Raw genomic sequence first — 16,448 nt, 5'->3', positions numbered from 1 at the left:
AATGTTGCCACACAAATATTTTTCTTTATCCTTGCTTTGTATTGAAGCTTTGGATGGCACAAAGGCCAAAGTATTATATATGCTCCAATGAGATGGAAAATGATAAGGAAGATCAAGACATTTTAGAAAAATATAGGTAACAGAGATGATGATGAACATCACCCTCTAACAATCTCTTAACCCAGTGATTCTCAACTAGTGGGTCGGGACCCAAAGGTGGGACGGAGGCAAGTACAGTGGAACCTCAATTTAACGGACCCTGATTTAACGGACTTCGAATTTAACTGACATAAATTAGTGTCTAGTTAACTTAAAATCACCCTTCCCATCCACCAGCGAGCTAAGTTTGGATAAACTTTAAACATTTTCAAACATTTTAAAGTTTTTTCTATATTTATTTACAAATATTGGGGTATTTTTAGGCCACGGAAAAAGTCCAAAACAGTAATTTTGCACTGTACTGGCATTTTACACCACGAAAAATTTAACGAACAGCCACTCCCCCTATTGGTCCGTTAGATCAAGGTTCCACTGTAGTAAAAAAAAAAATACAGGGGGTGCTTGGTGTACAACGATACCGACATTTCGAGGTTGCGAACGGCGTACAATAAATCAGTTTGTGTAGTGGTGTGAGAATACAGTATGTCGTCACACAGCACAAGAAGGCACGCTCAGTTACTGCTGTAGTTACTGGGTTTTTTTTTTGTTATAAATTAAAATAAAACAATACAAAATAAAAGTAAACAAGAAACAAAACCAAATAGAGGAAAGCATTAGATTAGATACCATTGTATGTGTTGAACAGTAGTAGGAAGAAGTTACTATGACAGATTACTTGAGCTTTCAATGATTTAGAACTTTCAACGAACTGAATATGCATGTTTTTAAATGTGGGAGGAAACCAAAGTACCAACAGAAAAGCCACACAAGCAGAGGGAAAACACGCAGGAAGGTCAGAGCCCGGATTTAAAACCCCAACCTGTGCAAACCACTCATTCACTGTGCCACCCATTAAATACTTGCATATGGAAAAATCTATTTGCAGAGATTATTTGCTGTCTACTTTTTTAAATTAAAATGAATAAACACGAAATGTGACTTTACCTCTGTGACTTCCATGACTTTGATAGCTGCCATTTGGCCTGTTTTGACATGACGACCCTGTTAGGAAACATGAAGAATGACTTTAGCATGAGCATATTTTAAGTAATACAATGTATTATGAACAAAATCATCAACTATGGGGAATAGTAGGGGTGCTCCGAACAGAGTTTTATGCTGCCGATTCTGAAACCGATCATCCATGAGTGAGATCTGCCGATCACTGCCGATACCGATCATATGGATTAGCTGTAAATTATTTTATTTATTTAGGGCGAGTGCTGGGGTTTGCTTTGCAGCTGCTACATGCCTGGGCAGTGTGAAATGGGGAGGGGATGCTAAACTAGGGCTGGGCGATTATGGAAAAACAATAATCACGATTATTTTGACTGATATTTAAATCACGATTAATAAATATAATTATTCTTTTTTTTTTCCTAAACTCAGAATTTATTTAGCTACCAAAACTCATCTTTAAATGTACAGAACTTAAAAGAACAATCAGAAAATAAATTACCTAACAAGTAATATAATATATTTATATAATATAAATAAAAAACAATAAACAAAAATAGTTATGGTTAAAAAAATGTGCCAATGATTTTAGCCATGACTGTATTGTCTATTATATTTGTTGAAAAAAATCCTCTCATTATTCTGGCATTTAGAAAATAGAAATAATTTTGGTAATCCTACTTGACCTAAAACATGAAAAGTTTAGTCTGATTTTATGTCACAGTGAGGAAAATAAACAAAGCTTGTGTCTTTTTATACAGTCAATGACTGTTATCTGCTGTTCCTGCTGTGTGTGCCTTGGCCTTTTATAGGGTCAGTGTGGTGTGGTGCTTGCATGGAGCTACTCCTTTAATGTAAGCAAAAAAAAAAAAAATATATATATAAGAAGAAACATAACAAAAGGACATAACTTTAATGAATTTGTTTTTCAAAGATTACAAAAATTTTTTTGTCCATGACTTGTTTTATTACCCGTCTGTAAGTGTTACTATGGCATTTGTGTGTGAAAATTTGTTATTTGAAGGTACAGTAAATCCCTCCTGTGTCAATTGCTAATATTAGCTAGCCCGTCAATAGGGTTTTCCATTGACTGTTAGCATTAGGATGGCAATTTCTAAAACGATGTCTTCTTGTATTTAAATATAAAATGAGGGTAATTGTTATTTTTGTGCGCTTAGTTTTACAGTAAACTCAAACTGGGGTGTCAATAAACAGCTCAAAGCACACTAAAATTTGATTTAATTGCCCAGCCCGGCACCACACAGCTCACATTCTCTGCAGGCTGCAAAATACAAGGCGCGGGTGATTGTTTTTTGGGATCGGCAATGAAACACATTGATAAACGAGCGCCCATCATGCCTTTTCTACGGAAAACGGCCGCTCATGATCGGTGACCGATCAATCAGAGCACCACTAGGCAATAGTCTGTTTAGCTGGCAACATATCCCATTGTAGAAGTTGTAATATATGATTGGCGTAATTGGGGATGTTGTCTCGACAACAACTCCACAGGGGAAGCATAACTCTCCTGAAAGGTGTATTAATGATTAGTCAGATATGAATGTGAATGAAACCAGAATAATTTCCCAATTTCTTCAAAAGCCAGGTTGCTCCAACCTTGGCATGATGCTTTTGAATGTCTTATCCCCCAGTCATAAAAAGCTTAACATCATATTACAATGGATCATTTAGTTACTCCAAGTCTCCAATTCATCCATCCATCCATTTTCTACCGCTTATCCAAGGTCGGGTCGCGGGGGCTGTAGCTTCAGCAGGGACGCCCAGACTTCCCTCTCCGTAGCCACTTCATCCAGCTTTTCCAGGGGGATCCAGAGGCGTTCCCAGGCCAGCCGAAGGATGTAGTCTCTCCAGCGTGTCCTGGGTCGTCCCCGGGGTCTCCTCCCTGTGGGACGTCCCCGGAACACCTCACCAGGGAGGCATTCGAATCAGATGCCCCAGCCACCTCATCTGGCTCCTCTCGATGTGGAGGAGCAGCGGCTCTACTCTGAGATCATCCCGGATGACCGAGCTTCTCACCCTCACTTGGGGCAGGATCTCATCCCCTACCTGGAGAGGGCACGCCACCCTTTTCCGACTGAGGACGATGGCCTCAGATTTGGAGGTGCTGATTCTCATCCCAGCCGCTTCACACTCAACTACAAACTGCTCCAGTGAGAGTTGGAGGTCACGGCTTGATGAAGCCAACAGAACCACATCATCTGCAAAAAGCAGACATGCAATACTGAGGCCACCAAACCGGACCCCCTCTACGCCTCGGCTGCGCGTAGAATTTCTGTCCATAAAAGTTATGAACAGAATCGGTGAAAAAGGGCAGCCTTGGCGGAGTCCACCCTCACCGGAAACGAGTCCGGCTTACTCCTGGATATGCGGACCAAACTCTGACTCTGGTCGTGCATGGACCGAACAGCCTGTATCAGGGGGTTCGGTACCTCATACTCTTGAAGCACCCCCCACAGAACCCCCGAGGGACACGGTCGAACGCCTTCTCCAAGTCCACAAAACACATATATAGACTGTTTGGGCGAACTCCCATGCACCCTCGAGGACCCTGCCAAGGGTGTAGAGCTGGTCCACTGTTCCACGGCCAGGACAAAAAACCACACTCCTCCTCCTGAATCTGAGATTCAACTTCCCGACGGACCCTCCTCTCCAGCACCCCTGAATAGACCTTACCAGGGAGGCTGAGGAGTGTGATCCCCCTGTAGTTGGAGCACACCTCCTCACCCGGAACATGAGCAAAGTTCTGTCGGAGGTAGGAGTTGAAACTCCTTCTGACAGGGGATTCCGACAGACGTTCCCAGCAGACCCTCACAATATGTTTGGGCCTGCCACGTCGGACCGGCATCTTCCCCCACCATCGGAGCCAACTCACCACCAGGTGGTGATCAGTTGACAGCTCTGCCCCTCTCTTCACCCGAGTGTCCAAGACATGCGGCCGCAAGTCCGATGACACGATCACAAAGTCCATCATCAAACTGCGACCTCGGGTGTCCTGGTGCCAAGTGTACGTGTGTACACCCTTATGCTTGAACATGGTGTTCGTTATGGACAATCTGTGATGAGCACAGAAGTCCAATAACAGAACACCGCTCGGGTTCTGATCGGGGGGGCCGTTCCTCCCAATCACGCCCTTCCAGGTCTCACTGTCATTGCCCACGTGAGCATTGAAGTCCCTCAGCAGAACGATGGAGTCACCAGCGGGAGCGCTCTCCAGCACCCCCTCCAAGGACTCCAAAAAGGTTGTGTACTCTGAACTGCTGTTTGGTGCATAGGCACAAACAACAGTCAGGACCCGTCCCCCCACCCATAAGCGGAGGGAGGCTACCCTCTCGTCCACCGGGGTGAAACCCAACGTACAGGCGCCGAGCCGGGGAGCAATAAGTATACCCACACCTGCTCGGCACCTCTCACCGTGGGCAACTCCAGAGTGGAAGAGAGTACAACCCCTTTCGAGAGGACTGGTACCAGAGCCAAAGCTGTGCATGGAGGCGAGTCCGACTATATCGAGTCGGAACTTCTTGACCTCACACACCAGCTCGGGCTCCTTCCCTGCCAGAGAGGTGACATTCCACGTCCCTAGAGCCAGCTTCTGTAGCCGGTGATCGGATCGCCAAGGTCCCCGCCTTCGGCCACCGCCCAGCTCGCACTGCACCCAACCCCTATGGCCCCTCCCACAGGTGGTGAGCCCATGGGAAGGGGGGGACACGTTACCCTATCGGGCTGTGCCCGGCCGGGCCTCATGGGTGCAGGCCCGACCACGAGGCGCTCGCCTTCGAGCCCCACCTCCAGGCCTGGCTCCAGAGGGGGGCCCCGGTGACCCACGTCCGGGCAAGAGAAACCTGAGTCCATTTTTTGTCGTCATCATAAGGGGTCTTTGAGCCGTGCTTTGTCTGGTCCCTCACCTAGGACCTGTTTGCCATAAAGCCCCGGACAACTTAGCTCCTAGGATCATTGGGACACACAAACCCCTCCACCACAATAAGGTGACGGCTCAAGGTGACGTCTCCAATTCCATCTCATAATATTTAAAGCAGGGTTGGTAAAACTGCAGAAAAAAATGCAAGTCCCTGTTTTGACTTGGAAAAATTATCCCTGCAAAAATAAGACAAAGAACCTTGACAGGATCCAGACACAATATTCAGAGAAGATGAAATTGTAATGAGAGGTAAGAGGCAGAGCAGTCACCCTAGCTTGATCGAGAGCAGAGCAGTCAACCTAGCTTGCGATGAGTGTTTTTGATTTGAGTCAGCAAAGAAATGGTATGTGACAACTCCTTTAGTCACACAAAGAAAAGTTATAACGCATCTTTTCATCAAATAAATGGAATTTTCGTTTGGTTACAGTTATGTCTTCACATTTTAATTCCCCTGTGAGAATTATAATAAGATTGGACAAAAGAGGGCCATGAGGATTAGAGAGTGTGACAGAGACAAAGACGAGGTGTAAAATGCAGTCAGGTGAAGAGGGGAAAATTGAAAGTGTTGTCATGTGTCAGGAAGCTGACACGATAATAGCCTATAGTAACTAGACAAGACTTCAAAGACTTGAAACTGAGACAAGGCCGAAAGCAAGTGAGAATGCTTGAAATAGAGCAGACGGCATGACAAATACCACTGGAGTCACTTTAACAAATACACAAGCATAAGAAAGAGATTCAGAAAGAAATATGCTGGAATACAAATATGGATACAGAGCCATTTACAAATTACTACAAATTATTGTATTGTGAAGAAAAGTGATCTCAACTTTTATCAATTTGCGTTCTAGACAGTCAATTCTTAACTGGTGACAATTTAGAACACAACATAAGGTGGGGTGGATTATGTGAACCCTTTGGAATTCCTTACATTTCTGCATAACTTATTCATAAAATGTATATGACAATTGCATGTACTGTATATGTGAAATATAGCACAGGATAATTTTACACAGGCTCAATGGTAGTTTAGTGACAATTTGCTGAACTGGTAGCCGTTTGAGAAACACTATGACAGCTAGTTGATATTCCTCTAACGGAACACCATGTATTTATAAAATTTAAGTGAAAGCTACTGTCAGGCCTACTAACCCTTATTCATTCTATCCTTGACATTATATCCATAATTGCACAGAATTCTGGCATATGAGCATGACTGTGATAAATAAGGAAATGGCCTTCCTGTCTCTCCTGTCTCAATGGTGTCTGTGAACAGTGTTGCCACCACAAGTTATAAATATGAAATGTTCTTCTTATTAACAGCATGTATAATTGACACAAGTTATAAATATGAAATGTTCTTCTTATTAACAGCATGTATAATTGACGCCCAGACACACACACACACACACACACAGTTCTCAGCCAGAATTAATGAGTGCAAAGCCCAAGCCCTTTCTGACACGGTCCAATACATTTCACACAGACTTATGTTCTACATTTGTGGAAATACTAGAGGAATCGGACATACACAAAAACATAGCGAAACACAAATGCTGTCCCTGGCACAAACGCACACACATCGTGTGAGAGTACCCTATAAATATTGTGCCAGTGAAAAGGTTACAATAATATATTCATACATATTTTAATTAGATACAGTTGAGAAATTTACAACACAGACAGCAAATGGACAAAAGTGACAAACCCTTCCCACTTCAACCTTTGCTACTTTCTGTGTGAAACTGTACACGTCTGCCTCAATCTTTTCTTTTTCTGGATTCTAAATAACAAACAACAGGTTATATAATTGTGAAATGAAATACAGTTATTCTTTTCTCATGTACAGTAGCTCCATTCTCATGCATGTACAATTGGGTGGTATGCATGTCTCATAATAACAAGAAGTCATTGTTGATTGCAAGCAAACCTCGAGAGAGACTGGATGCATCCCTTCTACCACAACACATACAAATGTCAGATGCGCCGTGTGTTTCTAGCTCAACCCATTATTGTACCATTTGATTGGTGTTGGTGTTTGATTTAAGTCTCACTACGAAACAGCATCAAAAAGGTAGTGCCTCCGTCCATTTTCTGTACCGTTTATTTCATTAGGGTCACCCTTGACAAATGTTGACACGCTGGAACAGTTGCCAATTTATGATTAAATGGTATCTACAGCATTTATTAAAATAGTGGCATTTACTCTACTTAATTAAATATACTTAAAAAAAATGTCAAATTTGACAAATACACTTGAAGCCCAGTCAGTGGCGGGTTTCCGCAAGCCTGGAGGTAGCAGGGAGAACACCTCCTGCTCTGGAGGGAGTTTTAGTTTTAGAGTTTTTAGTCCACAAAAAGTCACTTGATTTGTTGCTAGTCACTTTTTTTGAAAAACAGCCGGGAGAGGGGTTGGAATATTCACTAAATATAGCAACACCGTTGTTAAGTTTGCAACGCTTACATTGCTAAACCCGAGCTCTGCTCCTGGTCATCGTAGTAATGAAATCCATACTCTCCATTTGCCTGACACAGAACTGATCCCTCAAAACTAAGTGATTTAAACCAGAATGTGCCAAGTGGACATTAAGTGCAGTGTGATTCTTGATCCTTTGAGTATTTTGAAAGAATAATGTCAGACCTTTTATAAAGACACCTGGGAACGTAAGTGTTTTACATTGTAAAAAATAATAATGTCTGAAATAAAATGTCTCCTTTAAGAAAAAGTATTGAGAGAGTTGGTTACTGCCTATGAATGTTGGACGTCAGTGTCAAACATGTTAAACAAGTAACATTGTGACACCCTGTCAGCAACACACTCGGGTCATTAGCCGTTTTTTTCTCTTCTTTAGTTTTCATCGCTCTCTCTACCGCTTCCTTCCTCCCCTGTGCTCAGACTTTCTACCTTTCACCTCTGTCTTCCTTCCTTTATCCAGCCTTGCTCTTTCCCATGACTCCGTTTAGTCTTTATTTCTTTTGTCACACCTTACAATCCGAGACAGAACTTAGTTGGAAGATGTCCCCTACAGCCTCCTTTTACGGTTCGACCGCAAAAGAGAGGAAGTTGAGCTTTTGAAACTAGAAAGATTTAAGGAAGTGTAAATGATTCATGTTCAAGGATTGCATTATAGGACAGCCTGGCTTTGTACGTCCATGGTGTTTCACAATGATGTCAAACACATCAGCTGTGGCGGCAGCATGATGAGGAGGACTTAGTACGAGTGACCCTTGACCGAAAAAAAATGCTAAACGCACATGTTCTTGCTTCACACGCATATCTATGTGAGTGTCAATCATTAGTGATCAGTGTAAAAAACAGATGGCCAAACAATTTTTGTAGATCATAGTTATGTTTTCAATTTTAGCTCAAACCAGCAAAGGGGTGCAACAGTGGTGGAGTCACACACATGCACATGCACACGCATGCACACACACACACACACACACACACACACACACACACACACACACACACACAGTCTCTCTCTTTCTCTCACAGAACATAAGTGACTTGCATGGAAGGGAAGTTCCTTTTACAAACAGGGAAACGCCCTGTGTGTGTATGTGCATTTGCAGGCATGCGTTGAGACTACAAAATGATGACTCGACGATGAGTGAGATGAACAGGCACAATCTACCTTAAGGTGATACAATGTTAGATTGGTTAGAATTTGTCCTGTGTTTTGTGCTTGTTAAAAATAAAGTCAAAACAAGCAGGTCATCAATAATACCCTGAAATAGAATTCCATTTACAGTATTTCTGTTAAGCAACATTTATCTAAGAAGACGATCACACTTTTGAAAAAGGATCTTTCTCCTATTTGTCCAATAGTTCTACCATGTGATTATTACTGTTGAACATAATGCATCTTCCAGGGGATGGGGTGCATGCCTTGTGTGAATGTGTTAAAACAGAAATGAAAAAGAAACTGAATAATTAGATCACAGGGGAACGAGGTCAGTGTCTTAGACAGGAAATCCGGTAAGAGGTAAGAAGTGTCCTTGGGTCTTCTGACAGGCACTATAAAAACTCAAAAGGTAGAGTTTATAGATTTTAACATTTTTATTTTAACTTAAGATGGTACACATTTGATGTACCAAATAGTTTACATTTAGATTATAAATAAAATACACATAAGACACAGAGACGTTTTGGAACTGTCATTGCAATACTCTGATACCTCGATATTTTAGTTTGTCCTACCATTAAAATCTGATACCGGCCCATCCTTACCTAACAACTAGGCTTTACACCATCAGGATTTTTGGGACCGATCAGCGAGTTGAAAAAAACGATAACCGATCACGGAGCCGATCACAAGATGGGGGAATGTGTCTATTTAAACGACCTGTTCATTTACTGTACATACTTGTGTACTTAATTGTTCAAAACAATTATATTTACAATAAATAATGTAGCTTTGTTCATCTATTTATGCCAGTGAGGCATAGTGACAGACAGAACAAATGATAAATGGTCTTCTATTAGATGGCAGGAAGTGCATACAGTAATTAATGTATCCACTTTTTGTTTGTTGGTGTTCCGTGAGATGTTTTTAATTGTAAAATATGTTCCTTGGCACCATAAAGGTCAGATCGTGTATTCTAATCAGTCAGGTCAAACCAACATTACATGACAGAAATAATGGGTGCTAACTTACTGTAATTAAATTACTTTATTTTTAATTAAATTACTTCACCCACACCGAAACTTGAGAGCATGATTTGACAGAACGGCGGCATGTTTACGTCCAACTGTTCGTGGTGCCAGTAGCTTTCTAGGCTACATAACGTTTTGTTGCCTGCTTGTGAGCCATATCGTATTCAAAGTACGGTAACATACCTCAAGCAAGCCTTAAATGAACGTCCTCTCCTGTCCTGAGCACTGGTGACCACCAACACACATTTTTCCCCATTTTGTCCTTATAATACAAAGTCGGCGCGCTCCACTCTTGTTGTTGTCGGGACGGTAACGAGTGTATCCAGTCGCATTTGAGTTGACAAGATAAAGCCCAGTGATCATAAAAAACGCGATGCGGTGGTATCGGAATACAAGATTTTATTGCAGTAGTCTGACATAGTGCAATCGTGGAAGAGCAAATTTGTCTTGTAGTCTGCATTACGTGTTGTCTGTCTCAGACGTGTTGTCTGTTCCACACCGCTGACGTTTTTTGCATGTTTGTTTTTTTAATAACTTTATTTGCCGTCAGATATTTCCAATACTAGGTCAAAAGACGCTCGACAAGGCTAAAAATAAACTAACTTTTGGATTCAAATATACTGTGCCCGATGGCGACGCGAAGTAAATGTCTTTTGTGGAGCCGATCAATGACGTCATTGATTGGAACGGCGAATTATGACATTAAAGCCGATCAGCCGATCATCATAAAATGCTAAATATCGGCCGATACCAATCAGCCCGATAAAATCGGTGTAAAGTCTACTAACAACAATCAATTGTACAATTTTATTTTCTCTCCCAACGTTGTAAAAATACCTATATGCTGTATCTCAAGAGCCATAATAGATAAAAACATGCAAAAATCAAAGCATTTGGAGTTATAAAGGGGAAAACCCAATTTTTAGGCGGACATATTTTGGGGCGCCACCTTGGAATTTTGCATAGGTATTTTTCAAAAGCATGAGATTTCAAGGGTACATGTACCAAATGTTATGATTGTATCATGTATTCAAAGGTAGTCCAGTCATTAATGTATTCAAGGCAAGTCAGGTATTGACCATGACAGCACTGTAAGTATTAGTGTTATCAGCAAAGGCACTAAGTAGCAAAATGGCCTGTTTGTTTTATAATTTGCACTCACGTCTGAGATTAAATCAGTACATGAAAGGTGATAATGTCTTTAGACATGCTCTATAGATAAATGAAGCTTAAATATGTGATGAGATCAATGATGCACATTTTAAATGACATCACTGTAAAATGCTGCCTTCACCTGTTTTCCAAAAGGTCTGTTTTTAAGGACAAACCCTTGGAGAGCAAAAAATTAAAAATAAAAGCGAAAAAACTTTCTTGTTTCAAAGAAAATCATGACAAAAAAAGGGTGACTTTTTGGCACTGCATGGTTCAAGTGACACAACTGTGATTCTTTGCTCCCATGGGGCAGAATTACACTGTCTATGCGGATATGCGTTATTCAAGTGTGAAGACAAAAATAAATAAATAAATACATTTCCATTGGCTCTAATATCCACATATCAGAATCAGGCTTCATCTAAATGGATGAATATCCGACAGGGATCAGATATCTGTCAGAGTGACTACAGCGTAAACAGGCAGGGCGGATATGCCCAGTGATACCCTATGAATGTGAGTCTGTTTGGATAGGCACACATCACCAATCTCTGTATTTTGATTATGTCTATTAAAAAAACATAGACAAGTGCTTGAAAAAATTTTGCCGTGAATCAAAAATACAAAACTACAGTGAAAGTGTGTAATTATCCCATTATAACAGCGCCGACAACCATAGTTTGTGTGACTGATTGATTTAGTTTTACACTACATAGAAATGAGATGACACCACGATGTTTAAATACGGTTACACTGTGCCAGGGGCATCTGGTACAAATAAAGCGTGAATACAACACAACAAGGCATCACATTTAGTATTATAGAACATTCCAGCGAAGACTTCAACATAAGCAGTGTCTTCTCAATTGGACATACCAGAACAGTCTGTCACTTTAGATATAAACATGCATGCTAATTAATAGGAGTGTGCTGGCATTTTATACACGCAAATGCTTCCATTCATATGATGGGAAGCAGAAACAAAGTATTTCACATATCTTTGGGCAAGGGTAACAAGATTTTGTTCCTGAGTCACATAATCCTGGGGCCATGCTTCCACATCCTGTTTTTACAGATTAGGAAATCAATGAATTTGTGTCATAAGATAAAATATGTACTTTTCTACCCTTGTGTAAGAGAAACCTGTGTGTGCATATACACAAACCTCCCTGCTTTTCTTGCCACATTTCCTTTTTTCAGAAAATGAAGTGGCACTCTTGAGTCACAATCAATCTCATTCTTAAAGTCACTCAAATTCACACCACACTCACACATGTAAGGATTCATGGACGTAATCATTCTTTAACTTTCAACATCAATGTCAATTCATACCAACTGTAAAGCAATACAGCTAAACCAAAATCCCTCTCAAGTCATTAGCCTACTCAGGCTCAGTGGTTCTCAACTGTTGGCTCCTTGAGACCCGCATTGTCGTTAAGTCGCTATCCACTTTTATATGATTTAACAACAATAAAGAAACTCTATTGTTAAAAAAGAACTTATGAAAACATGTATACCATAGTTTTAATCAAAGGTACACTAAAGTACCTTTCAGATGACCTAAATAAGAAATTGAGGATTAACAACTGCAATTAAATAACACGAAAGCACAAAATATGGCCACAGAATATCTTGGCATAGACCTATATGTACATACTATACATATGTATATGTATATATATATATATATATATATATATATATATATATATATATATATATATATATACACACACACACACACACACACACACACACACACACACACACACGTATATACACACACATACGTTCATACATACATACATAATATCCATCCATCCATTTTCTGTACCGCTTATCCCCACTAGGGTCGCGGGTGTGCTGGAGCATATCCCAGCTATCTTCGAGTGAGAGGCGGGGTACACCCTGAACTGGTCGCCAGTCAATCGCAGTATATATATATATATATATATATATACACACACACACACACACACATTTTGTTGAAGCTTTGTAGGTGGAATTTTTTCCCATTCCCATAATTGCAAAACTACAAATGTGAAAATGAGAGTGAAATTTTACATTTTGAAATTGGTTGACAGGTCACCTACGCATATTTAAAAACTTTGAGGTCCGGACTTTTTCCCTGAGATATCTACTACAACCCGACCCCACCAATTTTTAATAGTAGATCCCTGATGTAGGTCATGTAGTTGAAATAAATGATGTGATTTACACCCTCAACCAACAGCACTGAGCTAAATATGGCTGTGACCACAAGCCACCACACTAATACATGCATGCACAAACAGATACTGCAAAAAGGAAGTGAACCAAACCCAGGACTTTTAAAATACCAATGATGCTGGCGTCTGTCGGTCTTTGTGTATTTTCTATGTCTCTTTCCTTGTAGCTAAAATAAGTTTTGCTTGAAGTGAAATGGTTATTGTGTTAACAGTTGTGTGTCCATGCTGAGGCAGTTGGATCATGAGATGTTTTTTTTAAATCAAACAGGAAACTTTCAAGAACTAACTTACTGCCACCTTTCAAGTATAGAAACAAAGAGATTATCACACATACTGTATGTGTATTTATTCAACCAAACTGCAAATGTTTGTCGCAGTGGTTACATTCGGGCTGATAAGAATAATCGAATAACCCAAATAATTCGATTAAAAAAAAAGTGGACAATGACATGGACTAATGTTACTAGAGACTCACACATCACTCCATAAAGAAATAAGTTGGCGCAATAGCAGCAAGCCAAGAGGAAACTGTGTGACACATTGTCAGTATGTAAAAGACGGAGAATGTTTGAAGTTTGACATCACTTCACACTTACAAAGGAAGATAAAGTGCAATGTGTCTATTGCAAAGCAGAACTAAAATAACACCCTGTACTACATCACGACGTCTACCCATCGCCAACACTAGGTATCAATGTTACCTAATTTAATATAGCCTACCACCGCTAGTTACAACATATTGTAATGCCCCCACAAGTGGTCACAGATGGATAGAGCCATCAGGCACAGTCAATCACTTTATTGAACAAATGGTAACAATATAAACATAATAAACTAATTTATACACAAGCTGCAAAAGCCACAACCGACGTCCAAGGAATCAAGGCGCAGACATTACATAACATTAGCTAACAACAAGCAACGACACTCTAATTTGCTTATGCACACCTCACTCACCAGGCTAGGCCCCGCCTTTTAAAGTCAGACAAATTTAAAGTCGCAGATGCTACAGTGTAGACGGTGAGGATGGCGACTCAAAGCGGACAAAAATAATACCTGCACTTCACATGCATATTTTGTATTGCTATTATTGTACTTTGTATTATTATTATTATTGTATTATTTGTACTATTGTTATTTAATAGTGAAAATCCATTTTTATCTGATGGTTTGATTAAATAATCGATAATCGGTAAACTGATCGATTCTTATAATATTCAACAGCTGCAGCCCTATATTCATTCACCACCTTTATTAGCCTGGCCCATGCCCCTCTTCTCCACAACATTGTGTGGAAATTGAATTATCCTATTTTTTTTAAAATCGGAGCTAAACCAAAATTTGGGGTAAGTATACAGCACTGAAATCACACAAAAATCTGTTGTTTGAAGAGCCATCGTGCATATGACATCCATATATTTCCTGGCTGCTCAGTACACAATGGCTAAGTCAACAAGTTGGCAATCATAATAATAATAATATAAAAGAAGAAGAATTAAAAGTACATCCCATTCGTCACCCATCATGGGGGAGTACCCATTTCATTTTGATAAAAATCGGTTTGTCCCTAGAATGGATTAATTCAATTCCCATTCTTTTCTATGGAAACATTTTATTTATTTATTTCCAGAATGTATACTGTACTTGACTGAAGTTAATTCACAATGAAAAACTTGTTTTAACATATTTTTAAATATTAAATGTACATAGTTGTCGGTCCTGTTGCAGAAGAGCATTAATGTGACCTTTCAACTCACTCAGGACAAAACTGGAGTAATATGGAACTCACCTTGTACACTTGACCATATGTTCCATTGCCAACCACCTCCACCAGCTCAAATATACCTGCAGGGTCCTACAAAATATTGGGTTAAGAAAAAGAACAGATAAGACGATTTCATCGATATACTGTGGCAAATATCAAGTAAAACAGTATGCACATTAAAAAGTAGGCTTTACACGATCAGGATTTTTGGGGCCGATCACCGAGTTTAAAAAAACGATAACCGATCACGATCCCAGATTGAGGAATCTGTCTATTTAAATGACCTGTTCATTTACTGTATATACTTGTGTACTTAATTGCTAAAAAAATTATATTTACAATAAATAATCTTTGTTCCTCTAAGCAAGCCTTAAACGAATGTCCTCTCCTGTCCTGAGTACCGGTGACCACCAACACACGTTTTCCCCCATTTTCCTTATAATACAAAGTTGGCGCGCTCCACTCTTCTTGTCATCGGCACGGTAACGAGTGTAACCGGTCGCATTTGAGTTGACAAGATAAAGGCCAATGATCGTAAAAAACAGGATGCGGTGGTATCGGAATACAAGATTTTATCGTAGTAGTCTGACATAGTGCAATTGTGAAAGAGCAAATTTGTCTTGTAGTCTGATCCGGGCATTACGTGTTGTCTGTGTCAGACGTCAATGACGGTATTGATCGGATCGGCGAATTATGACATTAAAGCCGATCATCATAAAATGCTAAATATCGTCCGATAACGATCAGCCCGATAAAATCGGTGTAAAGTCTATTAAAAAGTGGCATCCTAAAAATGCAGTTGTGGTAGAACAAACTGTATACTGTAGTCCATAGTTGTGGCTCATATTGCACAATGCAGTTGTTCCCGAGGGTGACTGAGGATGTGGAATTGCAAATCTGGATGACATTATCACTTACATGCTCTACACTTGGCCACTGAGGTTTTCTTCGTTTCAAATCAACATGGCTGTTTTTTTTTGTTGTTTTTTTTTTTTTTAAAGAAGGCATAACAAAATACATTTTCAACTATGACAACAGGTTAAAACAATTTCGTGTTGTTAATCGTTTCTGTCGATGTACACACACAAAAAATGCCTTCGTGTGGCGCGTTTGTATGTCAAGCCCTCAGACTTTCCAAAGTTTCCCAGGAAAAATGCTGCGTGTAAATACTGTAAACGAGTCACGCCAGACGTATAGTGACAGCTTTGAGTATTCAACAAATTGACACATATGTAACAATTGCCAAACATGAGATACAACGTGACTGTATACAGTAGGCTACTCAAAGAATGTTGACAATGACAGCGATAACATTAACACTGCGGTGAACATTTCCACGGCACCCACAACTTCACTTTTAGTGTTTGCATAAATGCTTATTTACAAGTGGAGAAATTATGTCAAAGCTTACCCTCAGCGCAGCAAGGTCTATGCTGTCCAAACTTCGAGTGGTGTTTTCTCTCGACATTGCTGCCAATAATGTTGTCAAGGCGTTGATGTCTGTGGTCAAGTCATGGACGACGTCGCTCTCTCTCTCTCTTCGTCAAACTAACGGACTTGTCTCTTGAGTCCATTCTCAAGTTTTGCTAC

General features: G+C 40.2%; 1 protein-coding gene across 4 annotated transcripts in view; it reads right to left on the bottom strand.

The window, feature by feature from the left end:
* The window catches only part of si:zfos-2326c3.2 (TRAF2 and NCK-interacting protein kinase), a 60,844-nt gene extending 44,415 nt beyond the window's left edge, over positions 1-16,429 (bottom strand). For all 4 annotated transcript variants that reach the window (XM_061787287.1, XM_061787288.1, XM_061787289.1 and 1 more), the window contains exons 1-3: positions 16,270-16,429; positions 14,883-14,948; positions 1,105-1,161 (exon numbers count right to left, since the gene is read on the bottom strand). In XM_061787287.1, the coding sequence (XP_061643271.1) occupies positions 1,105-1,161; positions 14,883-14,948; positions 16,270-16,326 (180 nt within the window). In that variant the 5' untranslated portion in view covers positions 16,327-16,429. The remainder of the gene's footprint in view (positions 1-1,104; positions 1,162-14,882; positions 14,949-16,269) is intronic.
* Between the last annotated feature and the right edge of the window lie 19 nt (positions 16,430-16,448).

The sequence above is a fragment of the Phyllopteryx taeniolatus genome, chromosome 10 (assembly GCF_024500385.1).
Source record: "Phyllopteryx taeniolatus isolate TA_2022b chromosome 10, UOR_Ptae_1.2, whole genome shotgun sequence".
Lineage (NCBI taxonomy): Eukaryota > Metazoa > Chordata > Actinopteri > Syngnathiformes > Syngnathidae > Phyllopteryx > Phyllopteryx taeniolatus.
Note: the sequence above shows the minus strand (reverse complement) of the source record. Positions and strands in the feature narration are given on the sequence as shown.